This window comes from Sylvia atricapilla, chromosome 1 (assembly GCF_009819655.1).
Source record: "Sylvia atricapilla isolate bSylAtr1 chromosome 1, bSylAtr1.pri, whole genome shotgun sequence".
Taxonomy (NCBI): domain Eukaryota; kingdom Metazoa; phylum Chordata; class Aves; order Passeriformes; family Sylviidae; genus Sylvia; species Sylvia atricapilla.
This window is the reverse complement of record NC_089140.1, coordinates 69,186,164-69,213,516: the sequence shown is the minus strand read 5'-3', so window position 1 is coordinate 69,213,516 and position 27,353 is coordinate 69,186,164. Positions and strand designations below refer to the sequence as shown.

At 40.4% G+C, this 27,353-nt stretch overlaps 1 protein-coding gene across 2 annotated transcripts in view; it reads left to right on the top strand.

Annotated features, from left to right (window-relative positions):
* The window catches only part of GMDS (GDP-mannose 4,6-dehydratase), a 405,745-nt gene that overhangs the window by 323,916 nt on the left and 54,476 nt on the right, over window positions 1–27,353 (top strand). For both annotated transcript variants that reach the window (XM_066325722.1, XM_066325731.1), the window contains exon 9: window positions 8,349–8,445. In XM_066325722.1, the coding sequence (XP_066181819.1) occupies window positions 8,349–8,445 (97 nt within the window). The remainder of the gene's footprint in view (window positions 1–8,348; window positions 8,446–27,353) is intronic.

The window sequence follows — 27,353 nt, the reverse complement described above, 5'->3', positions numbered from 1 at the left end:
GGAGGTAATAACATTTTCTCCTCAATGAGTTTTTAGTCTGGTTTCAATTTTTGGCATCAACTTCCAGAAAAAGAAATTCTGATGAGGGAGAGAGAGACCGTATAAATAGCATTTGTAACCCAAAAGCTCAGTTTGGGGAATAAGCTTCTCTCCATATTTTTCTTTCAATCATTTCTTGATTGCAAGAAGTCCCTGTGATCACACACTGTCCCTCACTACCTTAACAGTAGTGAAGTTTGAGAGGCTAAAGGAGAGATAATTGGAACCCTGATAATTGTTTTTTCTTTTTCAATTTTTGTTCTCTTTCAGTAGTTTTGTTTCTTGTGTTTATAAGCTAATTCTACCTAGTAAGAGTGCATAGGAAAGTGCAGCAGATACAACTGCTCTGTATGAGTAAGAATTCTGGTGATTTTGAGAACTACCATGTCCCTGTCTAATATTATTTGTCAAAGCAACAATGAATGTTTGGTGAACAACTTTTTCAAGTTTTTAGTTTTGATTACCTACAATTAGAGGCTGATATGTAAATGCCAGTACCTATCTGAATGTCTTTATTTGCAGATGTTCCCCACGTCACAGTTCCTTTTGATGTCACTAAATTTATCCCTTAGTTTAATACTGAACTCCCTGCTTTGGTGTTGGTCTGAGAAATCTCAGCATTTCCCAGGAGTGACAAATCAGCATGTGCTTTTCAGACAGCAAATTAAGTCCTCAAGAAAACCTAAAGAAAACAACAAAGCCAGAAATAAAAGTGAAAATACTTTTATTAATAGCTTCTATTATAGAGGGGATATTAAAGGATTACTTTAGATTTAGTTGTTCCTAACACTCAAAATTTGGTGTCCTGTTAGTTTTTTTGCTCACATGTGGCTCCATATGGTAGACTGTGTATCATTTATGTTGATGTTTAATGCAGTCAGTGTTTGGGTTGAATCAGTCACAATCTGGTCTCTCAGGAAAACTTCACAGTATAACTCCAAATGTGAAGTAGAGCAGGTATTTTTTGTGTTCAAAGGCCTAGTTGCCTTTTTTATTACTAATCAATAAGAGTAATTTGCAAAAATTGTATAAGGACTCACATGACACCTAGTGACATTGGTTTTTAGGAACATAAATTGCTTTAGAAATGGGGGCTTGGGTTTCTAGTCCCTCTGGCTCTTCTGAAGTTTTTGTTTCCTATGTATAAATTTTTAATTCCTTACGCCATTTACAGGTGATATATAAATATGTAAATACAAATACATGAGGACTCAGGTGACATTTTAAGTGCTGGTGATAATTTCATTGCTGATCATTTTGACAGTGGCGTAACCCTGAACGTTTTGCATGTAGCCTGTTCAGACAAACCAGCCATTCTTTCCCCCTGCTCCCAAGCTGAGAATGACATCAGAACTCACCCGCTACTCATGCTGTAGCCATTGCTCGTCTTTCAAATTGCTAGATGTAAATATTTTACTAAATGTAAAATATTCCTCAGGATTTGAGAAGTTTTGTTAAGAACCTCCATAGTTTTTCCAGGTGTCAGCCTGACCCATGCTTTTGCAGCGCACACATGACTCCTTGGGCAGCTGTCTGGTAACCTCTGTCTGGTAACCTTTCTTTGAAAGCCCCAATGAATTTCTACTCCCACCTCCTCCAGTTTGAATATATCTCCTTTTGGGAGTAACCTGGCAGAAAAATCCTCCCTTTTAGCATTGTGAGACCCCACTGGTGAGTCCCATTTATCTGTTACTTCACAATTTATGAGGCACCTAAGAACCAGTGCAACAGAGTGTAATGGCTAAACAAGTTACCACAAGGATGGCTGCTTTCTTCCTATTACTGTTCCTCAAAGTTTGGCTGAATTATCTGAGGTTTCTGGGGTTTTTTTGCAGGATTTCAGGTATTCTGAAATTTTTCAACATCAAAAACTTACCTAGGAGATTTCCAGAAGCCTTTTCCACGACTATAAGCAATAGAACAGCTTCTCAGTACTGCTGTACAACCTCGCCTTTCAAAATTGATGAAATGATAGAGTAAATGTCCAGGATAGATGTCATGGCAAACAAAAGTTGGCAGAGCTCGTACCACATCTGAGAAAACTGGGCACATGTGCAGGGGCTCTTAACTATCCCTACTTTGTGCTTTGTCAGGGGAAGTTGCAAATGTAAAATTTCCACTGTCATATCATGATACTGCAGTAAAGAACAGGAAAAAAGGGATCCTGGCTGCCTCATCAACCAACTAAAAATAATGATATTATTTTTTAGGGTTTTTGTCTTCCTAGCAATTCACATTAACTTATACAGCTGAAAATCCAGGACAGCCTAAAAAGTCTTTCCAAGAACATAACATAATATTCTGTCCTAGCCAGTCATTAGCACATGTCAGGACTACGTCCTCTAGCCAAAACAAGAGAGAGAGAAACTTTACTACATTTTTGTAACTAATGAAATCTACAGCTGCAATAAGACTGATTCTCTCTCTGAAATGGACTGTGAAGTGTTCATGGAAGTTTATCTACCTTGCATGGCTTTTTTCCTCTTACATTTCTTTTTCAAGGGAGAAATTTCAAATTATATTTATATAGTCCTCTGAATATTCAAATTCAGTCCTTTGTACTAACAGGAAAGCCTCAGAGCTACAAATATTTTTCCCCTGTAAGGATTACATTTTTTTTCTTTTACTTTCCCTTCTGCCCATTACTAATTAAGTAGTACTTGGGGGAAACACTTCCCGCCTATAATTTGAACTACAGCAGGGTAAACGAAACAGGCAAACGCTTGTCTTGACTAATTTTCTGCCATTAATCTTATTAAATGAGAACAGGATTGCAAAGATAGCCTGAAACCACTGCAGAACTCAGAGTTCCTTGCAGACTGCTACAAAGACTCCTGTCTGCAAATGTGGAAACTAAGGGAAAAAAAAAAAAAAAAAAGGAAAAGAAAAGAAAAGAAAAAAAAAGTTCAAGCTGCAGAAAGATTTATTGTGGTTTTTATTAATAAAAAAATGCATGCATGTTTGTTACAGAAATATTCATTGTTTCCAGGATCAGAATTAATTCAGAAAAAAAAAAAAGAAAATTTTACTCTAGTCGTTTGGTTCTACATACAAATTTTATCTTAACTAACATGCTAGTTGGTCTTATAAAAGATCAGCCTAATGCAGGGAAGTTTTCAGATAAGCTATAAGGTCTCCTGAGGTGAATTCCTGTGGCCTCCTCAGTGGCAGTGAAGGTTGAACTGAGATTGAACCAAGGGAGAAGAGTTTTTCTGGCTTGTTTGCTGAGGGTTTTTTGTTTGTTTGTTTTTTTCTTTTTATCTTAAAATGGAAGGCTGGGTTACAGAAACACATGAGATTTGAAGGATTGCTGTAAGAATGGAAAGCATGTGGGACGTGGAGGAGGAGCCATCAGTAATCATCAGTAAAACAGCTGCTATTTCCAGATCTGGCTTTTGCCCACCAAAAATTGCTGGCTGGCCAGTGTTGTGTGTTGTATTTAAAAAAGAAAAGAAAATGAGTTTTCAGATGAAGAGAACAGAATCTCATACAGCAACTGGAGGCATTTTGAAGGGAGGAGGTTGAAAGGAACCCAGCCATGTCAGTGAAGAATGATGGCCAGGGTGAACCTCCACAAAAAATAGTCCTCACTTAGGACTGCACCAGTTTTGTCAACATTCTCAAAACAGAGTATATATTTCAGGGGCATTTCACCCACCTCAACAGAAGAATTAATTCTTTTAGCTGAGCAGGCCCTCATTACTTTCTTATTGGTACAAGATTTTATCTGCAGGCAGACACAAAAATTGTTTCAGAATTGAAATTAGGGCTTGGAGATTATAATAGCCTAATAATCTGACTACATAAGAGGCATGAGAGTTTCTCCAATAGAACGACTAGGTAAGAATGAAATATAGTATTTCATGGGAAATTCCACATATCCCACCCCTGAAATTAAATTATTTGTCACAAATACAATTTAGAAAAATACCTGATTTCAGATCAGCTGGACTTCTTTGGTTTTTTCCTAACCTCTACTTTAAGAAATAATAACTTATGTTAGAATTTTTTAAGCCATGTTAGAATTTTTTAAGCCATTCTGAAAAAGAGAAACAAACCATTCTGAAAATCTAAAAGCCTCTCTTTTAGCTAATATTAATATAATTTTGTATCAGGCTGACACTAATGGAACTTACTTGAAACTAAATCTTTTCTTTCCATAATGCCTTGACTTTCACGGAAGCATTAGTATTCTTTAAGAAAACATTTTCTTCCCAACACCAACTTTCACAAATTGGAGTACAGGGACAGAGCTTCAAAAGCTTTCCAATGAACTGGAAAGAAAAAAAAAAAAAAAAAAAAAGGGAGCCTAGCATGTATTCTTTTCATCGTCTTGTAATGGTATGAGGAGTTGCAAGTAAAATTTTAAAATCTGAGGTTGACAATGCTTGGACAATTGGACTAGTAAAAAAAAAGAAGCATTGAATACCTGATTCATCAGAGCTTTTGAAAAAAAAAATTAATACATTCCTTTCTGGTAGCATGCTTTTGATTTAAGCACAAGGTCATGGTTAAGCAATCCTTGTATCTACAACTACTTTGAAGTATCAGAGCTGCTGGCAAGGTTGGTGGTTGAGTTGGTCGCAATGGAACCATATTCAAAGTTCCTCTGCAAAAGATTACTTGCAAAAGATATTAATGATCTGTTATATGGTGTCAGTTTTGCTGTTTATAGTGTGCCAGGACAGAATGAAGTGCTTTGGCTTAATTTTGTGTGTAGCAGAAATGAAGCCACAGATCTGAGAAATCTGCACAAATGGTCTATCATATTAGCTGTGGAGGAAAGGCAAAATCCTCAAACAATTTTATTTTTATTTATTTACTGTTCAGTTCAAATGCGAAAATATTTTCAATTGGCATTTATTTCATTATAAAGGTGATCATGATAGTTTTATTTTTCGTTTAGAAGCTGAGCAGCTGTAGCCTCTAGTGGTTTTGAATTTTTTTTAAATGCTATGGGTTTTGGTCCTATGTAAAGATCAAGCAAGGAGATGAAATGCTTATACATCTTTAGTTTATCTCTGCTTCTGTGAAAATTTTCATTTTTATTTGATTTCTTCCCCATCCCAAGAATATATGTACTTTGACCTGTTTCCTCCTAAATTACAGCTGGACCATTTGGTCCATTGCAGTGCTATTCCCATCCCTCCTCAATTATCCTGGCCCCCCTATTTCCTTCCCTGCCCACCTCACACCCCACCAGGTGGGTACCCCAGCTTTTCACCCTCATAAAATCTTCTATACCTGCGAGAGTTTTCATTGCTTGAAGCTTGCTCTCTGATTCAATAGTTACAGGAAATAAAAACTAATTGGAAACTCAAAAATAAAAAAGCCAAAGAAGCATTCATCAACACTAATAATGAGTATTGTAACAATAGTGATATGTTAATGATAATAGATATTAAATTAGCCTTAAATTAAATGCAATCCATCCCACTGTAAATCCAGAATTTAAAAGCTCTTGATGTGAAAAACTTTTCAAGCAAGTAAACCTGCTCATGCATTTGAATCTTAGTTTTATGGGATATTGTGAGGTCACTGGTAGCAGCGGAATCCACCAGGACTGACCATTGACTATCGCCCCGAGCGATCCTAAAGCACCCATTCCAGCAGCCAGGCACTCAACACTCAAGTGTAGGTGCAAAGTGCATCAAACCTGCTTTGTCAGGAGCAGTTCCATGGGCTCTCCCATCCTTCTCCAGGAGCAGAACATGCTGGCACATGCCTGAGGCCATCAGCTGAGACCCATCCCTTGTTTCAGTGGGAGGGTGAAGCTGCGCACACAGCATGGGGCAGGCAGTGGCCTCTCTGCAGAGGCTCCTTGTCCACAGGAGCAGTATTTTATGCAAAGCCTGCACCAGGCCAGCAGGTGCCTGCTGGGAGCTCTGGGTTTTGGCACTAGCTGGGCTTGGGGGGAATCCACTCCCATCCTCTATAAATTTAGCCCAGCCCTGAGGAACCAATTTTTCTCCATCCAGGGATCCTTTGTGTTTCCCCCAACTTACACAAGGCTGTTTTCGTGCCTGTGTGGGCACCTGCCCTTCAGAGCAGAGAGCTGGGTAGTCTTTGTGGCTGGAGCTAGCTGAAACCACAGCAAAACAACAGGGTTCCCCCTGCCCCTTCCATCATGCTTGTGCTTCAGGATAATTTGGCATGGCATTTTCCAGTTAACAATTTCGACTGCAATTTGACTATAAATTGAGGATGGTTTTGGTTGGGGTTTTTTTTCTCTTGCCTTGTGGTTTGAGGGAGAGGGGAGGGGGAGTTGGTTGGCAAAACGGATGTCGTGGTCCTGGTGTCAGACTGGTCCCCTCACAGTCACTTTTATCAGCTGTATGGTGATCCCAGCTGTGACTGCCAAGGTGCCAGCAGTAATTAGAAGTGCAGCTATCAAATGTTACTTTGTTCACAATGAGAAGCACTTTTTTTTTTTTTTTCCTCCTTGTGAACTTTTCACATTGCTGGGCTGAACAAAACGGGTGGAGATTTCTTCTTAAGCTATTTCTATTGTTATATAACTTTGATAGCGACATTAAGTGAGTCTTTACTGGCTGGGCTGAGCCTTCTGGATCCTTTTGGGTGTTAAATGGGGTTCTCTGCTCAGTGACCTCCAACAACAGCTGACGTCTCCTCATCTAAGCGCTTCCTGTTGTTTTACTGGTGATGGTTAGTTTTCTATTAAGCTCATTTGAGTCCTGCACATTTTTACCCTCTGCCCTTTAAAGGGAGGGACTAATGTTAGTTTTGGCTTCTGAATGAAAACTTTGCAGTTTAGGCTCACAACAGAGCAACTGAAAAAAAGAAAAAAAAAAAAAGGAAGAAAATTTAAATTATAAATCATCTTTAGCATCACGGCGTGCCCATTAACAGCTGACTTCACTGTCACTATTATCTGTAGGAAATTATTTCAATGTGAAATGTTCCCAGTATCAAGCATCCTACAGACTTTGCTAGTCATTGAAAAGTCATGAGTTGTGCTTAAAAACTTGTGAGATTTAAAAACTTGAAATAATGCATATTTGGTATTTCCTTTTCCCTTTCAGTGTTTAAGCCTTCATGGGTACACAGAGGTCACATTTTCAGACTTTTCTCCTTAGCCCTCAGGGCTAGAAACTCAAAAAATGAAGGCTGAGATTGTCAAAGAATTAAATTCTTCTAGGAGCTTGAGGGGGCAGGGGAACTAGGAGAAATCATATCTGTGACAAAATCCCAAGAGCTGGGAGAAAAATTACTAAGTGGGAGGCTAGGGGTGCTTTTCTTTCCTTTCTGGTGACTGAGGCTAAATGGTCTAAATCAGAGTGTATGAATTTAATTCATACAGATTTTACTTAAACATAAAAAAACCCTAGCGGATTTCATCATCACATTTTTAAGCCAAGCTGGTTCAGAGCCCCATGGTATATACTAAAAAGCAAAGAGAGGATAGAATTTCAACCATAACTCTGGATTTTGTATATTCAGTGGGTGAAGTTTGATGCACCGATGTACGTTCCTACACGTGCCATCTGAAGCATTTATTTGGAGTGGGAGCATCATCCCCAGGCTCCCAGGCTGCAGCCTGACCTCCCCTAAGACAGAGTCACCCACTAAACCATTCCTCTTCTGCTGCTCCTGAAACCAGGACAGTCTCTAAGAAAATACTTCACAGCGCAACCAGATCACATAAATTACAGCAAATTGCAAGCTGTTCAACACATATGAAACTAATTTGGATGGAGGGAGCTGGTTTTCAGCTCATAGGTAGCAAGAAGAGTTTACAATAGGTGTATGTGGAATGCCGTGTCGAGGTAGGACTGAAAACCCAAGAATTGTTTTTGTTTTGTTTTTTCTAGTTAAGCGCAAATTAAATTATGCGGCTTAATGCTATTCAAGCAGAGCTTCACATCTATAAAATTAACAGATTAAAGAGTTCCTGAAAGTATTGGCTAAAATGCAAGAATTAAAAATATTTTAAGAAAACAGCTTTGAACCAATCCACAAATTAAAAACCTCACTGTCATATTTATTTGCAGATACATGAGACATTCTGAAATCAGGGCACTTTATTTTCCCTTCGCATTATGTGTTTAATTTGGAAGTCCTGCGTTTTAGACCTTCCACTGAATCAAAAACCAAAACAAAGAGACTTCAAAAGCCATTGTTACTCTATTCAAGTCTAAACTCTCCCTTTGTTCCTTTAGCTAATGAGTTTATACTGTCCTGCAGGGAGAATTGACACCAGCCTCAAGTAAATGAAAGCAGGCCAAATGTTGGTAAGATCAGAGCACTAAAGTAATTATGGGTTGATTAAATGTTTATCTTCTTTACAGGTGGGAAGGGAAGAATGAAAATGAAGTGGGACGGTGCAAGGAGACCGGCAAGATTCATGTGACAGTCAATCACAAGTACTACAGGCCGACTGAAGTGGTAAGAAAATGCCCTCTCTGAGCTTTGCAAATGAATAATCCAATCACTCAGCCAATAAATCGCTGCATTTGGCCAGCAGTCTGTGAAAACGGCTTAATTGCGCTCCCGCTGCCAGGTTTTAGAGCTCTAAATTAGCCTGCTTGTTGGCCCCTCGCAGCCAGCTACCCGGGAAGAAACAAGGAGCGGGCGGGAGGAGCGGGTGGCCCTCTCACAGAGACACCACTCCTCTTTGGTCACCCTCCAGAGTGGGACAGGAGGGACTGAGGGGGCTAAAACATCACATGGGAAACAAGACGAAGCATGGAACAGCTCCTTGTGAGTGGGAGTATGGTCGTCTCTCATCCAGATGCAAGGAGGGAAAGCAGAAGAAGGTGGGCACTGATGAGCTGGATTATAAAGCACCACCTTCTGTGTTTCATGGTAGTGTTTCCACTCCAGCTTCTCTTTGTGAGTGCTACAAAATGCTGGTTTAGACGTGCTCGTGTGCTTTGCAGGGTCCCACTCAGCAAATGCTCATTTGCAGAATACATCTTTACTCCCAGGAATGCCTCAGTGAAATCTACCAGGGGTGCTAAGCCAGCACATGCTGCTGGCAGAACCAAGTCCCTAACCCCTGTGTTCCAGTCACCTAATGAGCATTTCCCTCTGGGGGAGGGAAAAAAACCAGCAGTATTTCCAGGTCAGGTGGGATGGTGGCAGTGCACAGAGATGGCACAGGATGAAGCCTGGTTTCTGGACACAGGGAACACTAGCCCCAATTGTGCTCTGTGGCAGTGGGTTTTCCCAGGAGAGGATTTTTCCTCTCCTGGGGAAAGTGACATCAGCCCCAGTGGCTGCTGACACAGCATCATCTCTCAGTGTGTCCATTCAGAAGAGCTGTGTGATTCAAGCAAGGGGGTGACAAGAGCACCTTTGTGTTGTCGACACAGATTGCAGGGTGGGAGTGGGGGGCTGCATCTTTGCAAGTGGGCATGGGTTCTAAAACTGAAATTCAGAGAGGAACAGAGACTTAAAAAGGGCTGGACCTGTGTACAGAATCAAATGCTAGGAAGTCATTAAGAGCTGTCTGTCATTCTGTGCTGTGGTAAGGTGTCAGGTTGATAAGGAGGACAGAGACAAAAGGACTTGCCAAACAGGAAAAGGACACTTGACCCAACAAGTCTGTGCTTTGTGAGACCCACTTTCCTGCTTTGTCATACCTCTTACTAAGAAGTACATGTTCACTCCTCAAAATTCATGATTAGTACGTAGATCTTTGGTAGTCCTTGCTGTAGTTTCACCTTATTCACGTGCTTGGATATTTTCTGCTGAAACAGTGCTGCCCATGGTCTTCCTCCTCTCCGTCTGTATTGGTCTCCCTCTGGGAATACAGTTTCTGGATTTTAAATTCAGTTCATTATACTTACTGTTTTGGGACAGTCCATAAGCACACATCCCTCAGGAATATTCTAGTGGCTCCATACATGAGAATAGGGAGGAATTCAAATACAGAGTGGAATGTGGGCTTGAAATAGGACCGTGTATAACCACAATAGATGTCTGATGTTTATTTGAAATTACCTGGTTCCTCATAGGCCGCCTTCCCTTGAATGAGGGCTCCGTCTCTATCTTCCTGTACCCCCATCTTCCCTTGCTTTTAATGCAGTCCTGACTTGGTTCTTGTGGAACCTAGGAAGGCTGTGAAGCTTCTCAGGCATGATCAAGGTAGAAGCACAAAATGAAGTACTTTTGTCTTAAGGAGCAGGCAGAGGAACTATGAGGGAACTCCTCTATGAAGAGATGTGACATCCTCTTCCTGCAATCAGTTTCCTTTTTAGATCATCTCAGGATGTATACCCAGAATCAGTTTCTCCTGTTTTAAAAATTCTAATTTGATTTCCATTCCTTGTCAAAGGCAGGCAAACTACTGTTTGTTTCATTCAGTGAATCACATCTGCGCAATTCAAAATGCTAGAACAAAACCCAGTCCATCACATGAATGCAAGGAACAGCCATGAAACAACTAAAACGGACTGACAGCGAGTGTCTCCTGCTGCCACTTGTACCAATACTGCTGAAGGCAAGAAAGCCTCAGGTTGACATTTTGGGAGGAGGCTTAGCCACTTCAGTTAACAGGAATTCTGCTGTTGAATCACAGCTGACACAGAAAATCTGATGCTCAGATTCTCATGTCTTATTTGGAAACATTTCTGTCTGTCTGTCTCTCTAAAATTTAACATGGTATTCTGGAAATTGAAAATAAACATAATTTAATCTTGTGTACAGTCATTTCTGACAGTGCCAATACATTCATTTGAAAACACATTTGTTTTCTTCAGTTAGTGATCCCTGGGGTCAAGGCCTCCCATTGAAAAGCTTAGCTGTACTGAAGAAGAAACCTTGAAATGTGAGACAGTCTTCTGGTCAAACTAAGTAGACCCTTTGAATGCCTTGGCTCTAAATCTCTTCACTCTGCTTTTGACTGCTGTGGGGCCCCTTGATATTTACTGGCCTTGGGAATTGTTCCTGCTAATGCTTCTAATGCCTGTCTCTCTCCTTCCTTCCTTGTGTCTTGCCAAATGCAAACCTATCAGTATCATTTCTTTCAGCCTTTATCGAATTCCTATCAGTATATTTTCTGACCCTTTTTAAAATGTTTTTGGAGACTAACCTGCTGCAAGGATTAGGGAAAAAAAAAATTGTTTGGTGCTTTCTTAAAATCAACAGTTTTCACAGGAGCTTCATGGCAAGTTTGCTTTCTATACCGAACTTAATACACTGCAAAAGATGCTTTCACTTATTTTGCAAGCTCATTAAGCACATGGCTAGAAAATTCATGCTTTATATTCACCTTCTGCTCTAGGCATGTAAAGATCACTTTCCAGTACAGTTTACTCACCTGTGAAATGTAGGTACTTCAGAAATTATCTCACTAGCTGTTTCTACTTACAATCAGAATGCTCATATTGTATGTAGGCAACTTAGTGTATACTTGGATTTAAAGAATCTATTTGGCATTCACAAAAATAATGTTAAAATAATTTTAATTTTTTTTTTCAAAAGTTAAAACTGAAATTCAATTAACTGCCTTGGTGAGTTGGAAACAAGCAGCCCTGCAGCACATAATGTCATAAGCTTCAGGTCTCTCAACCCCAGAAGTTGAGTAACTTTTACAGAGTTTTACAGGGTCTGTCTTTAATTTTCTTATCTTTCAGCAGGAGAATTACTATTAATTTTGAATGCATGACTTTTCCCCCAAGAATTGCACAATTTCTTCTAATTAAATTTTGCCCATTAAGGTGTTTGAGTTAAAGTGCTTCTATTATTTTTGCATGGCAGATATTAAGCTAACAGTTTCATAGGAGCTTGCTTCATTTCATTGCATTTTCCTGCAACAGTGAAGATTAACTCCAGGTCTCACTGGTCTGTCTTGTCACAGAACTTAGATGTATATATCTCTCAGTTAGTAGTTTATGTCACTGTTTGAAAGGGGAAAATAAAAGAAGCCTTTCAACCATGTGTAGATGTTGGTTTTTCTCTGAATCTAATATTCTGCATGTGTTACAGCAAATTCTTCCCGTTTTCTCCCACTGTTTCTGCAGTTGTCCTACAGCTTGCCTGGTGTAGGAGCTGCAGGTTGAATCCATGCATCACATTTGTTATGGGCTGGCATGGCTGTAACTCTGAGGATAAGCATACATCATCAATGCAAATTTCCTTCCTTTAAGCAAGCCTGGAAACTCTGTCGCAATGTGATGCTAATATTTAAGAAGTCATCTGCCCTCTTATTATTCTTCTTCAAAGCAAAAAGGGCATGTTAACTTGCTAGCTTCTTCCTTTTGTTATATGCCTTAAGCAATTTTTCTCCCAGTTCTTTCTAGCACTGATATAAATGAAATATATATATATATGAATATATGTATATGTGATATATATACGACCTCTCAAGTCTTATGTGTGTCACTTATACTAAATTTTGCATTTTTGCTTAACTGTGTTTGGCCTCAGTTACCCTTTTTCCTCCTCGGAATTAAGCAGGACGGCTTTAAATTTCAGTCTCTTCAGATGTTTTTTAAAAATTCAGCTCTGTGTTTCCCATGTTTCATAGGATTCCAGTAAAAATTCCTTGGGGCATATCACATTCTCCCAAAGTCAGCTTTCTTAAAGTCAAAAACATTTCTGAACTCCTCTAAGTGTTCCTGCCCTAAAGAGCATTTTGAGTCTAATGAAACCATGATCACAAACCCCTGAATGCCCCACACTTCCACTTTAGTTTTCATACAAGCTTCATTTCCTACTCTTAAGTTCAGAGCTGCCTGTGACTGTAAACTGTTCAGATATCTGCATGAGGAAACATGTGCTTCCCTTCCTCAAGGATCTTTTTACTCATCAATGTCAATATGTGGCCTTAATTAATACTCATGAATATGAAATGGGAGCATTCAAGGAAGAATAATCTTCAGATTATTTTCCTGTTCTATTTTCCTTTAGCAGTCAGGTAAAGAAGTTGTGAACTGTCATAAAACTGGCAGTCTTCTCTTATCTATTTTCTTTCCTCCTTGTTCTGAAAATGTTTATCAGCATCTGAAAACTATTGCCTCTGCTGTCCTGAATTCTCCTCCAAGCTGACTTTGCTTTTGTCTCAGGCAAAATGTTAATATTGTTCCTTACTTTAATCTCAGCATCATCTCTGCATTGCTTTGCCATCCTCTTCCTTTTATTTGTCCCTCCAGCTAATAAAACCTGCAGCAGATTGTTTGTTTGTTTTCGTTAAGGCCTTACATATCAGGCATTTCAGAGGTGTCTCTGAAAATATACACCTCAAATTCAGCCAAGTAAAATGATGATTAGTAGTAACTTGTCTCTGTCGCATCTAAGAGGCACTTAACATATTTTAAATATTTCTCAGCAAGCATATGAAAAAGGATTTGTACAAAAACAGCATCACTGCATTTCTGCCTCTGAAATGTGTATGGCAGAGCAGACAGACTGCACAGCTCGAGGGATATCATTATAAGCAGTGGCAAAGTTGGGGGAGAGCCTGATGGCATTGTGTTCTGCTGTCATTCCTAGGGGATGCAACCGTCCTTGAGCAGGTAGCTTTCCACTTTTTTATTTCATCCTGGTTGTGTTCATCATGATTCTTCCTTAGAAGAAGCGAAGATCATTATTGCTATCAAGTTTTCCCCTCAGTATGTCACCAAACTGGAGAAGCTTCAGCTGCCTCATGTCCAGTCTTGCTCTGTGTCTTGTTAATCCTCTTAACAGACTCTTAGCAGGAGCCCTAGCTTACCTCCTTTAAGTGGGAGCAGATACCTAGTATGTGTCTGTCCCTCCAGCCCTCCCACACAAATTCTGACTTTTTGCTTCATAGTGAGCTCATTACATCAGTGTTAGACTGGCATAGCCAGTAAAGGAATCCCTCTGGACACCACTGCTCATACGCTGTGCTTTACTCAGTTGCTTCTCTTTGCGTCATCCTGCTCCTCCTCTGCTGTGCCTCAAACAAAACATTTCTCTGGCAACTTCTACAGCTGCCTCTGTTGCCCTTCCTCCTTCACCACCTCTTTCCTTGCTGTCATTCCTGAGGTTTTGAAATCAGCCATGTGTCATCTCTGACCTTCACATCTTCACTGATCTTCCTGGGGCTCTGTGAGTCTGCTTTCCCATCCCCTAATGCCACAACCATCTGACAGCACTAGCCAGAGGAAGAGAGCGTCCTTACCTCCTGGGGTCTAGGTTGGAGTGCTTTTGCACCTTGGGTGTTACACCGTATGTTCATCTGCGAGACAAGTAGTTTTTCTTTGGAAGTGTTCAGACTGGCTGGAGAAATCTCTGACTGATTTTGGGCAATGCAATTTTCCATTCTGGGTGGGTAAAGAGATTGCAACCCCATTGAAAAGCTGGTGTGCAAAGATAAAGCTGTCATCCAGGCAGAAGGGTTGGTGATTTTGATTCATTACTCATTTTTCTAAATGCTGTTGACACATAGCAATTAGTGGCAATCTTGGATGTGACAGATCTGGACTCAACTCCTGAAAACAGATTTTTAAATTAAACTTAGGTGACTGGAGGATTAAGGCTGAGGGAGAGGTAAAGGAGGATAGAAGGCTGTCTACCTCCTTAATTAGACACTACTTGATTCAGCCAGGCATCCAAGCAAGGGCTTCACTTCAAGGGCATGAATAGTTAATAGGGACAGTTTCCATACTAGTAGCCAAGAGTGTCCTTACGTGCATTGCTGCATCTTAATATGAAGGAGAACAATTTATCTGCAATGGGAATTGGGAATTCAGCGCAAACATTGCGGGAGCTCAAGACGTGCCAGCTGATTATTCTCATTTGCCTGCCCCATTGTACAGTGCCTGGGAGCAGAGATGCTGAAATAGCTCAAGACACTTTCTTTAGTCAGGTTCTCTTAGGGTAGCTTTATAGGCAGAAGGAATTCTACAAGTTCATGCAGTGTATAGTTTTAATCAACTGCTCCAATCTGTGCCTTCCTGGCACTGGGGTGTCTTACTGCCACCTCTTCACCTATTCATGTTTATTCATGCACAGAAAGTCTCTTTTTATCTCACCTCTTATCCCCTTCCCTCCTCGTTCTCTTGGCCTGCCATTTGGCCTCCTCCTCCCCCTTGTTATCTCTCTGTTGTCTCACCCTCATCTGGACCCTTGTTTTCTTATCACTGCCTGTCCTGGGCCTGTCCCGTACAAACACTTCAGCAGATGTGGTGGGAAATGCAAAGCCTCTGAAGGGAAGGCATGAGGGTGGGAGAGAGCCTGGAGCAGGCAAAAGCCATGACAGAAGTCCAGGCTCAGGCAGCACCAAGACACATTTGTCACAACTGCAAAGTGTTCCCTTCTGCCAGCAGTCTCCACCACCTACAGCCTATTCCCCATTTTCTATGAGAGATCAGACATTTGAAAGAGCCAAATTGTGCTTCAGACACGTTGGAGTTTCCAGTGAGAGTGGCTCAGCACAAATTTGTTCCCACCATGGTTTTCTGAAGACCTTGGTGTCAGAGGTGCTTGAGGTCACTTACACACTGTTCAGAATTAAAAGTGTCTGAAGATCTGACTCTCCTTCAGATGCCGTTTATTTTATTCTACAATGGGTTTTTAAAAGTCAAGCAATATGTTAACAACACTGTTCTCATTTTGACTGCATTTCCCACATCATTGTAACCTTTTCTTTTGAGTGTGCTGTGCCAATTCGACCCTTGCAAGGGTTTTAGAATGGCAGCAGAGAATAGTAAATGACATGATTTATATGAAAATAAAAATGGCTTTTGAATACAGAGGATATGAGATAGAGGTAAGGTTTACTTCAGCAAATCTGGAATTAAGGGCTAGTCTCATGTCTAATTTCTCCAGCCTTAGCCAGAGCTTGCTTGCCTTCAGCTGTTTGTATTTTACTTTATGAGTGAGTGGGCGTACAAAGGAAGATGACAGCCCCAGAATGTTCATGTGTTTCATTTGAGGAGCCGTGAGATGGTTGTAGTGTTGGCAATAGCAGTTTCTGCTGGGTTTGGGTAGCAGAGGCTTTGACATCAGCCTTTTCAGCATGGACTCCTCCAGTCAGGGGTTTGCTGGGGAAATAGGTCTCTCCAGCTTGGGTATGCCATGGCACTTAATAGTTTTCTTCTTTAAAGATTGTATTTCAAGCCACTGTTTCTCAAAACCCTGTGCCACCTCTTGCAAAATATTTATCATTGTTACTTTGGTGTTGCTGGAGATGTTATGAGAGTGAGTGCAGTTGTTCCCTTTGAGGCACAGTCCGGGGCAGTGTGAAAGAGCCATTTGGACCAGGTTTGGAGAAAGGCAGAAAGGCATAGCAAGTTCTTAGGAATGAGGAGGGTGCGGGGCTTTGTCTCCAAAAGCCTTCATTTCATGATTTTTCAGGTTTCACAGTCCAAAAATTACAGTAGACATCTATCAATTTCTTTTATTTCTTTAGTTATCTGAAGTTTATTCCCCTAGAAAATGTGGGATGTTTTAACTTCACCTCTGGGAGAAAAAGTCAAAAAACATTCTGCTAGAAAAAAAAAAAAAATTCAAATTGTCCCTTCAGTTTTCTAAGAAAAGCCTAATTTGGAGGCGAGAAAGATACTTTTCTAGGGGAGTCAAGACTCTTTTTAATTTAGCCCTAGAGGCCTCCTATCTTCCCCAAAAGTCAACAAAGTGTTTTTGTTCAGACTTATCCCTGTCCTTCACCATTTGCAATTCCTCTCAAAAGGGAAAACTGTGGAAAGGAGGTGGAAGTTTGGAAGTGGCTGTTTAAAAGACTAAACCTTCACCTTTCCCCTCTATCACCTTTAGAGTCATCATTTGTGAATTAACAGCTTCATGAACTTCATTGCTGCCCTATGATGATGATGATGTTGAGGAGTGCTGGTTGAGTGGTGTTGAGGATAACCTTTCATATCTTCTTGTCTCATATCTGTATTACAGAAAAAACTCATAGCAATGATTTGTATCGTGTCAGAACTTAAAAACCTTTTGCACTGTTAATTGTTTTTTAGTATCCTTGATATTTCCCTTGTGTTCAAGAAGAGCTTGTATGGTTGAATACCAAGGGACATTGAGCCTTGTAGATATAAACAACTTTTTAAAAATGAGGGGAGGGGGCAGGGGAGGAGAAGTGTCGTTGCTGAATAAAACCTGAGAATTATCCTTATGTCAAAAACATCTACAGTATTTGTCATGAACCAGGAAATGGTTCTTCATGCCCATCTTGGATGTTCCCCAAATCGTCTGATGTCCCAGTTGGATTGTGAAAGAGGAGACAGTAATTATCTGCAGGGCAGGAGAGACTTAAACTTTAAGAGCTTTATGCCTCAGATCAGCTGGAATTCTTGCTCATTCCTCACATATAGTCTCTGAGCTCACCAAAGCAGACAATATGAAAAATATTAACAGGATTCAAGAAGACATTAGTAATAGATTAAGAGTGCATGCTTCTCTTGTGAGACTTTTTTTCTTGGTTTCTTTTTTTTTCCCTTTCAGTTGGAAAATTCTAAAGGTGAGTAGGTGAAGTCAATTTTAATAATTCACAGACAATAATACACCTATTTCTTGTTTGACAGAGCTAGTGTTTAAACTATTAGCATTGTCTGGCATAACATGAAACAGGATCAGTCACTCATCCCTTTGAAACCTCTAACCTGGCCTCATTTGAATTTCTTCCTTCCAGCTTTGCCAGTACATTTTAATAGTCTTTGTAGAGCTCTCGGCTGCCTTGTGACTTCAGAATTTATCTACCAGCTTGTGGTTAGGAGTAGAGTAAGAGCACCATTCCTCATCACGTTTTCTGTATGCAGTGACACAGAAACCCCAGTGCTACAGATAGCCATTGAAATTCGAAACAGATCACTCTGCTGCTGCACAGAAATGGGTTTTTTAATCAAATTTCCTTTTTGGAACACTGTTCTGTAATTTTGGAGAGCACTCTTACTTTTTTTTACTTCCTCCAAATTGCTGAACGGGTACTACTTTGCAGTCACGCTTTGTAAGGGGAAAGGTGGAATAACAATAATGGAAACAAAAAATATGGTTTAAGAAGGACACCTGCCTGGTTTTGGTTTTTTTTTACAGTGGTCTGTGACAAGTTCATGTTTATAATTCCCTACGTCTTTTAGCAAGCTAGTGGTTGCAGACCTTAGTTTTAAAAATTTCTATATTGAGTAACTAGGATTTTAATTGCTTTTGCTCTTACTTTTAATTCTGTTCGACTGATAAAATACTATACCTTTATCTTCTGATTTTGGAAGCAAAGTCATATATTAAAGCTTCTTTACAATAACAAAGACTTCTGACTAAAGTAATTGGCTACTGCTAGTTTTTCCTCAGATAACAGTTTTAAATTTCCAAACCTCTAATTTTTGGCAGCATTTTCCTCCTGATCCAAGTTTTTGTTTCCATGTGTTGGTGGGGATTAAAAAGTGTGTTATGAAGGTGGAATTGGAAACAGAGGAAATGTAAGGTTTTAGGAAAAGCTCAGATAGGGCCAAGTTTGCTCTGTCCACTGTTTTTATAGCTATGCAACAAAGCCTATTGGGACCCCTTATACTGCAGTGTCACTACTGATCACACATTGTGACATTTGCTCCTCACTCAAAACAATTCTTCTGTAGTGCTAATCCTATAAAATTACCACAGTCTTTTATCCTGCACATAGTTGGCTGAAAGGGCTTGCAGATGAGTATCCAAGGTAGTATTTAGGTGTTATTCCTGACCTTCCTTTCTCTGTCTCCTCCCCAAGGTGCTTATTGGTATTATCTTTGCACATTTGTTAGATGCCTTCTGGATGGGTTCCGAGCTTAAAATAAAAGCCAAAATGAATCTTGACTGTTGAAGTGAATCCCAGGAGTGATATAGCTCAGGTGTTATAAACAAAAAGTTGTCATGACTAGCCCTATAGGTAAGCCACCCACCTCTATAATAATTCAATAGCTGTGTGGCATAATTAAATGCAAGAGCAAGGGGGACACAAGAGTAAAAACAAAAACACAGGAAGGTGTGGTTTTCACCTCAACAGAGATCCAGGGCAGTGATGACTTATGAGCACTTGAAGAACAGCCAAAGGGAGTTGATGATGGATGACAGGCAGTTTGTGTGCTGGAAAGCTCACAAGAAGTATTCTGATTTTTGCCTTCTAGTATTAGCAACCTCGATTAATTCTGCTTTGGCTGAACTGCTGAATAAAATTAAGGGGAAAAAAAAGGGGGAAAAAAGAAAAAAATTATTGACTTTATTTAATTCTTTAATACGGCTTTGGGAAGGATTTCCTACTCCAGAGTAATGCCTGGTATCTTTGATACACTTGATAACATAGCTTGCTATGACTGAGAATGCCATGGATGCAAACATATGCATCCAGCATCCATGTCAGCTGGGATATACTTTCAGAGAAAGCAGGTTTTAGGGCCATGCTTATTGGATAAAAAACTTCTGGGGGAAAACCCTTCATATGCGCAGGTACGTGACAGCTTGTGTACTTGCTGTGGCCTTTGTAAGGATCAGCATTATACACCAGAGTTCATCAAATGGCCATTTTGTACATTGGCATGCAGACAACTCACGACTTACGAGGACTTTGAGCTGGGAGGGACCATTTAGAAATGTGACAAAGTGGTTGGAGTCGTTGTTGCTTTTGGCTGGGACTACCAAGTATTGTCCTATTTATCATGGAAAGAGGAAAGAGCCTGCTGAAGTGGTCAGAGGAATGTAATCAATAACTTCTTTTCCACACACCAACCAATGAATGCCAATGGTGGCTAGGGCCAGAAAGAACTCAGCACATTGGATGTGAGTGCCTCCTTGGTTTGTATTCCACGTTTTCCCTTGCTGCTGACTATGTTTTTCTCTAAAGCCTTCAGAATCTGGGTTGTCTCTCAATGTCTTTTTTTGACTGCCAAGAACTCAGGGACACTGTCTTCAGAGCAAAGCCTCAAAACCTCTAGAGTGTCCTCAAACACTGGGTGATATGGAGGCTTTCTCAGGGTTCCTGTGTAACCTGTCAAAGACAGCTCAGGAGATTGGCATGCTCCAGACAGGTATCACACCTGTGTGTTACTTCCAAAAGCCATAAGGAGATTCTTAAGGCACAGAAATGAACTTTATATCAAGCTCCTCTGCAGGAAAATGTTCACTTTGGATCAGGGCTCAAAGTGAATGAATATGCAGTTAGAACTTTTTGCATTTCCCTTTTTTTCATTGCTATCAACTCACCATATTTTTATCTTCTCATAAAAAGTACCATCTAACCAATTATAGTTATCTATGGAGAAATGCACCTTGAAGAAAAGCATTGAAGCATGTTGATGTAAATTATTTTAACTTGGACTTTGGCTATTATTCCTGAATAAGGAAATTCCTGAATAAGGGTTAGACATTTTTGTAAGGATACCAATTTTAACTGCAATGCTACTGGGAATAGATGACTTGAAAAGCAGTGGTGGAGGTAAACAGGCTCATTTCTGTGAAAAGGGTGTTGACAAGCAGTGATTTTTGGGAAGCCTCCAGACAGAGTCCAGGATACTCCAGACTCTGACTTTAGGGATTTAGGCAATATAAAAATTATTATTAAAAAAAAAAAATAAGGCAACTCAAACATTTATATCAGCTGTGCCTGCAGCTTTTTTGTTTTTCTTTTTTTCACATACTTTTGTTCTATTAAACATTTCCAGAAACGCTGTACAGTTAAGCCTAGCACTGTGAAAAGGACTAATATCCTCTTTTGATAAACTCTTCCTGTGTTTTTGTGTCAAATTGAGTGTATTTCAGCTTCACATTTAGGCTTCTTCAAAAGAATAGAATATGTAGGGCCCTTGAGCCTGACAGACCTCATGTGGACCTGAACCGAAATCATCCCATTGAGTATCATGTTGCTGAATATGAAGTGGCCTTGAATATTCTCATGGCCTTAGGCATAGATGCAGAGATGGCTCCCTCCAAAACCAAGTTCCAGGCGTGCTGACAAAATCATTTCCTCATGTCCCATGCAATGTTTTGCTTTGGTTTGTTCACATACCCCAAATTAATTTCTATTTTGCCTAAAACGTGGTGCTTTGTGGAGAGGCAGCTTACAAGCATCCTGTTTTGTTGCTTCTTTTTTGCCCTCTCTACAAAACATCCCACTGGCTGCTGCTGCAAAGAAAGCAGATTCTTCTTTCTGTGCCCTCAGATCCCTCCTAAAACTCCCTTGTTGCCTTCAAAATCACTGCATGCTAGTAATGTACTGTGACTTCTTGAGCAGCTTGATGACCACTGTTGTTTGTTGTTGTCTTCTTGTACTGTGTCTCTACTTATTTGTGCTCCATTTCCTGTACTGTGGGAATGGGAATGCAACTTGACCTAATGATTTAGGCTGAGCAAAGGAGAAAAACCAAGTCACAACAGTGTGAACTGCTTCAGTGCAGCAGAAACAGGGTAAATTAGCTCATATAAAAGCCTGTTTGTCATGGTAGCAGTATGACTTCATGCTGTTAGCTGGTCCAGTAATGTGCAGCATAGCTTGGATTATGAACATTTTGTGCAGGAAGATTTCTTTTGGTTCTGATTTGCAGCACAGCTAGAACAGGAAGATCCTGGGTGAGGTTTTCAGACACAGGCTGTAGTAATCACCATTTCTTTGTAAAGGTTTTAGAGAAACATGTGTGGGAAACTATTTATTACATGTGTTAAGATTCTGCCCCATAAATGCTGACTTTCACCTGCATGCAAAAGCTGAAGGAAGCACACCAAGCCTAGATCAGTGTCTGGGTAACAAGACAGCTTTTCAGTGCCCTGAGACCCAAGGAACTTGTCCTCTTGCTGGAAATTCTTTGGATACCATCTTTAAATGTTTTACAGTATTTTTATTAGTACTTTCCACTCTTTGGTGGATCAATGGAAGTCTGTTCTGAAATTTTAGGCACTTCTTTCTTTGCATTAGCGTTTCAAATTAATGGTCTGCAACTGTAAACTTACATATTTGTACTGACACATTTTTTAAATATAAAGCTCTCATGTTCCCGCAGTAAAGGAAGATCCAAAGAAAATGAGAATATCTGGCACTCCAGTCTCCACTATCAGCTCATTAGCCAATTCTGCAAATTTATTCTTCATGTGGAAAAAATGTTGTGACGTAGTGGCTTGTTGGCTGTATCATGCAAGTGTTACACTGGTAACTCTGTTACTATAAACTTCAACCAGTGCATATTTTCAGCAGTTGCAAGGTGTCTTCAGGAGCATTCCTGGTGGCAGACTTTAGTAACACATACTTAAGATTCGACACGCTGGAAACCTTGTAGGCAGTAAATGTGATTTTATCCAGTCCTTATACGGATTGTATAGTACCTGGCTTTTTCCTCTTTCAAAAAGATGCAGTTAAGATTGTGGAATAGAATCATAGAATATCCTGGGTTGGGTGGGACCCACAAGGGGATCCAAAGTCCAACTCCTGGCTCTGCACAGGACACCCCAAGAGTCACACCGTGTGCCTGAGATCATTTTTCAAACACTTCTGAGCTCTGCCAGGCTGGTGCTGTGACCATTTCCCTGAGAAGCTTGTTCCTGTGCCCAGCCACCCTCTGGGTGAAGAACCTTTTCCAGAGATCCAACCTAAACCTCCCCAACTCAGCTTCAGGCCATTCTCTCGGGTCCTGTCAGTGGTCACAAGAATGAAGAGGTCAGTGCCTGCCTCTCCTCCTCCCCTCACGAGGAAGGTGTAACTGCAGTGAGCTCTCCCCTCTGTCTCCTCCAGGCTGAACAGACCAAGTGACCTCAGCTGCTCCTCAGGTGGCTTCTCCTCCAGACCCTTCACCATCCTTGTGGCTCTCCTTTGGACACTCTCTAACAGCTCAATGTCTTTTTTGTACTGTGGCACCCAAACCTGCCCCTAGCACTGGAGGTGAGGCTGCCCCAGTGCAGGGCAGAGCAGGACAGTCCCCTCCGTTGCCCTCCTGGCCGTGCTGTGCCTGATATCCCCAGGACAGGGCTGGCCCTCCTGGCTGCCAGGGCACTGCTGGCTCAGATTCAGCTTGTCACAGACCACAACCCCTAGATCCCTTTCCATGGGGCTGCTCTCCAGCCTGTGGTTCCCCAATTTGTATATCAAGTACCTAATAGATTCAAATATACCTATCTTGTTGTTTTCTACTAAAAATTGAAAATTTATGTTAAGTTTGTCATTGATTTGCTGTGAGCCTTGGGGAGTTTTATATGATTTCTGATGCTACAGACTCAGAAAATTTTGTGCAGGGAGCTGGGAACTCATTTCATTTAAACTGTGACATTCCTATACTTCTACAAATAAATGGGCTTTACAGAGGAAGTTCATTATTACCTAACTACTTAAGTGAAGGCTTAGGTATCAGCTTATTTCTGCTAACAGCAATGTCATTGGAGACTGTACAGTATTTTTGCAGGACTAAGGTTTGTCTCCCATCCTGTTTCTTTTCAGTATGTGCTGGTGCACTGGATGACTTATACCCCTCTATTGAGATACACTGTCTTCATACTTTATTATTCTCCCTAGCCTTACACATAATTCTCTGCATTTTGGTCATCTAATCACCCATTTTCCAATACCATCATTAGTCATTCCACTATTTTCCTTCCTCTTTCCTCCCAACTGTCTGTTATCACTCCTTTTTAAATGTATTTAGACACTGCATTTTTCGTGTCGCATCTCTTCAGAGCTAAAGTACTTCTGTTTTACTTAATGCTTTTCTTTTTCCTCAAAAGAAACATGAGACTCTTGCCCCAGAACACTAACTCCCCACTTCTGTTACTCCCCAGCACTTATGCTGCTCTCTGTTTTTGCTGCCCAGCTAGCTGGACACACAAGTGTCTTCTTGATCTTTTTACAGAAACAGAACTTCAGGTTTTATTCCATAAGATGCCTTTTAAATACATCTCCAAGAATCTCAGAGTAAAAACAAACAAAAAAAAAGCACATATCTGGAAATATTCTACTAGTGAAAAGAAGGAAAAGAGTCCAGCTTCTTGGTGTAGGTTGTTGTTGTGGTTTTTTTTTCCCCAGATATTGGTAAGTAAGTGAAACAGAACTTGATTTGGTGTTCCTTCCTGATGAAACGCATGTGTCGTGCACATGCATGTGCTTTCTCTTTCTTTCTTCTCTGTTTAAATCCTTTTTAAACAGTGCTCAGTGACTGCTGGGAGCTGTAATCCATGTGCAACTCTGTCATAAGGCAAACACCAGCTGGAGGGACAGCTCTACAGTCTGAAACCAGTTGAGTTGCTGAGGAATCATAAAAGAGGGAAAAAGAGGTTCATGAGAGCTCAAACAGTGCCTTTTGGAAAGTGTTTCTTACACTCTCTTAAGAGCTACAAAGTCTGTATCTTGTACAGTTTCTTGTGCTTAGCCAGGGACAAGATTACAAAACAGAAAATGACAGAACTTCACAGCCAAATTGGTGCTTTCTCAGGTTTGTTTGACAAGATATTTCACACAGCTTCAGAGTGGACTGAAAGCACCTATAAGGAATAGCTGATTACTACATAGAAAGAAAAACTTTTTTTTTCTTTTTATTGAAGGAAACTTTTTCTCCCTGACAGAATTACTAACAGTTGTGAATATTTCTATTTGGTCCTTTACTCCTGATAGGTGTTTTCATTAGCCATCTCTAAAGTCCCAGTTTGGGTGTATTTGTAGAAGGTTATCTGAAGAAACACAGATGTTTGGAAGCTTACCATTCTTTTAATTAAATAACGTGTTAGGATATATTTATAGCTTTGCTGATTCAGAGCCATAGGTTAACAACTCTTGTACTCCAATACTGTTGAGTAATTGCCCAGAGCACTATCCTAACACTTCTGTAAAACAAAGCACTAGGGACTGTTAGTGTAGAAAAGTGTGGAATTTTATAAGGGATTTTTACCAGGGAGCACTATTAAAAATAAATACCTCTATTTATGGGTGTTGGCTAATGAGTGGAACATTAGAAAAAGATGCTAAGTAGTGATGGCTTTAGCAATAGAAATTACAAATGACAACAGATATTTATGAGTGGTGAGGATATCATAATTGCTGTTACTGAGCCTCCTGCCTGGTTTCCTTGGTGTTATGCTCAAATCTAGCAAGGTATTTTAAACCTGTGGTATAGAACAGCAGATCTTGAGAATGTTTGATGATAGCATTATTTAGAAAAAATATTCTGGCTACAAGGATATTTGGACTTGGGAATCTTCAAATTAAGTACATCCCACCCTTCCTGCTTGTAATTGTCGGCCAAGGCAGCAAAGGTTAGTGGAATGAGAACCTTAGGAACTGTTGTTAGTGGAGAATAGGAAGGTAGCCTTACAAACAGCATATGTCCTCTTAGGAAAATAGGTTGAATTGAAGTGGTTGTAAGTTATGGGCTGTGAAGCAGACCTCTTAACACTTGACATACACTACAAGTGGAGCCATTCGTTCTTCAGATGAGATTGATTTAAATGTACCGTGGTGCTGGTGCCTGCTGTAGACTATCCTGCAGCATACAGTGGTCAGAGAGTAAAGTGTGGAAGTGAGCAGTCAGGTGGAGGTCGAAGTCCTGACCACAGCCTTCAGTGGACCCCAGGTCTCATTTGCATGGTGTGTTTTCAGGATCCTGCTTCCTGGAGAGTGGATGTGTTCAATAAAATGCTTTATGCCCCTCAGTGAGGGTTTTTGATGGGATGACTGCAAGGAGAGGGAATGGTAATTCCATCCTAAATCTGGGCAGCATAAGAATGGGAATTGCAGTTACAATTTGTTGTTGTTTTGGTAATTTAAAGAAACACACACGCACGCAAGTGTGTACAAACACTCTGTCCTGTCCTGTCAGTTTGGAAACCTTTGCCTTCTTCCCTGTGCTTTTTCTCTGATGAAATGCTGCAATTGGAAGGCCTCATGCAGCAGCTCTATTGCCACTCAGATGCTTTCACTTATTTGCTGTGATCATGAAGAAAGCCAGCTTTGAAGGAAACAAAACCAGTGATACCATGCTTAATTCACTCCCAAACTCAGTCCGACATCAATAGCTGACAGTAATCACATACTGTAAGATAGAGGGACACTGTAGGCAGTTCCTTGGCATCTTGAGTCCTGCGTCAGTGTAGAATTTATGGGTGAGGCATCCCCTCCAGGGTTACTCACAGAGGAAGGAAGGGATGGCCAGTGTCTTGGCCCATAGGCTTGAAATTCTTGCCAGCAAAGCTGGAGCTCTATGAAAAGGTCTGCAGTTCAGCAGCGTTGTGGTATAAATACACCTCTGCAGCCAGGAGCAGTGGAAAGACAGAGACACTGAGGGAAGGCTTACTTTAGCTGTAAATGTTCATCCTTTGGAAAACAAGTATTTTATTTCACCAGTCATACCCAGTTCAAAGGTTCTTAATGTAAGCATCTCAGAAGTAACCTCAGTTCTCCAAATCAGCTAACACTGACTGACAGGCACTGTTGACATAATGAAGAAAAGTAGAATATTTACTGCAAGTAACCTTGCCCAAGCATAATTGTCTTCAATAGTGGCTGAGGTGGCAACTAAGTGGTGTTTTCTGTTGATTTCCATATTCAATTTTCTTCAGATAAAATGCTGATCTTTTATTTGGAGACGCTATGAGCTGAGAATAACAATTTTTACTTAGCTGATACAAAATAGTACAAGTAAAAGAATTTGCATGTATTCAGCTGCAGTTCTGACCATAGGCTGGAGAAATGTGACATCTGTGCAGAAAAGCAGAAGTGCCATGGCACACTTTAAACTGAAGATTTTTAGTGTCTAAGTTACTTGCATTTTGAGGTGAAAGGGTTAATAGTTCTCCAAAATAAAAGTTTCAAAATAAAAGTTTTACTGTGGAAAAATAAAGCAATAATCATTGCTTCAGCAAGATTTTCAACTTGAGAAGCTTTTTGTGACTTTAAATTCTGTCTGTGTTTTCAGTCTTAAGCTCTTGATCTAGGATTGGTGTAATACAACACACATTATGTTTGGCTTCCTAAACAAGTTTTTATTAAGTTACTGTGCTCTTTGCAATCTTGGAAACTTTTTAATTCTCACTTTACACTTCAGAGTTCACAGCTATCTCTGTCGATGCAAACACTGGCTGTAAAACGAGCAAGTGAAACACCTCCCTGCAATTAAGAAAGGAGGTGGTTTCCTCAGTGGAAATAATCTGCATTGGCCATAGCAAGAGCTACAGCTCAGCATCTCATTTCACACTTCAGATTGTCTTTGCATATGTGGGCTAGAGTCCAAGACCTTTAGGAAATCCTTGGTGGATAGTAATCTGGAACACAAAAAGCAGAAGTCATACTTCAACACAATTGATAGCCTCCACTTACTTGCAGTCTTTGGGCTCAGTTATCATGGAGATGCAATTAACTGTCCTTCACGGAGAGGGTGGGTCCTTCCAGATCCAGGAGGAGAGGTCACACATGGGGCCGTGTGGTTATGTGGTTAAGG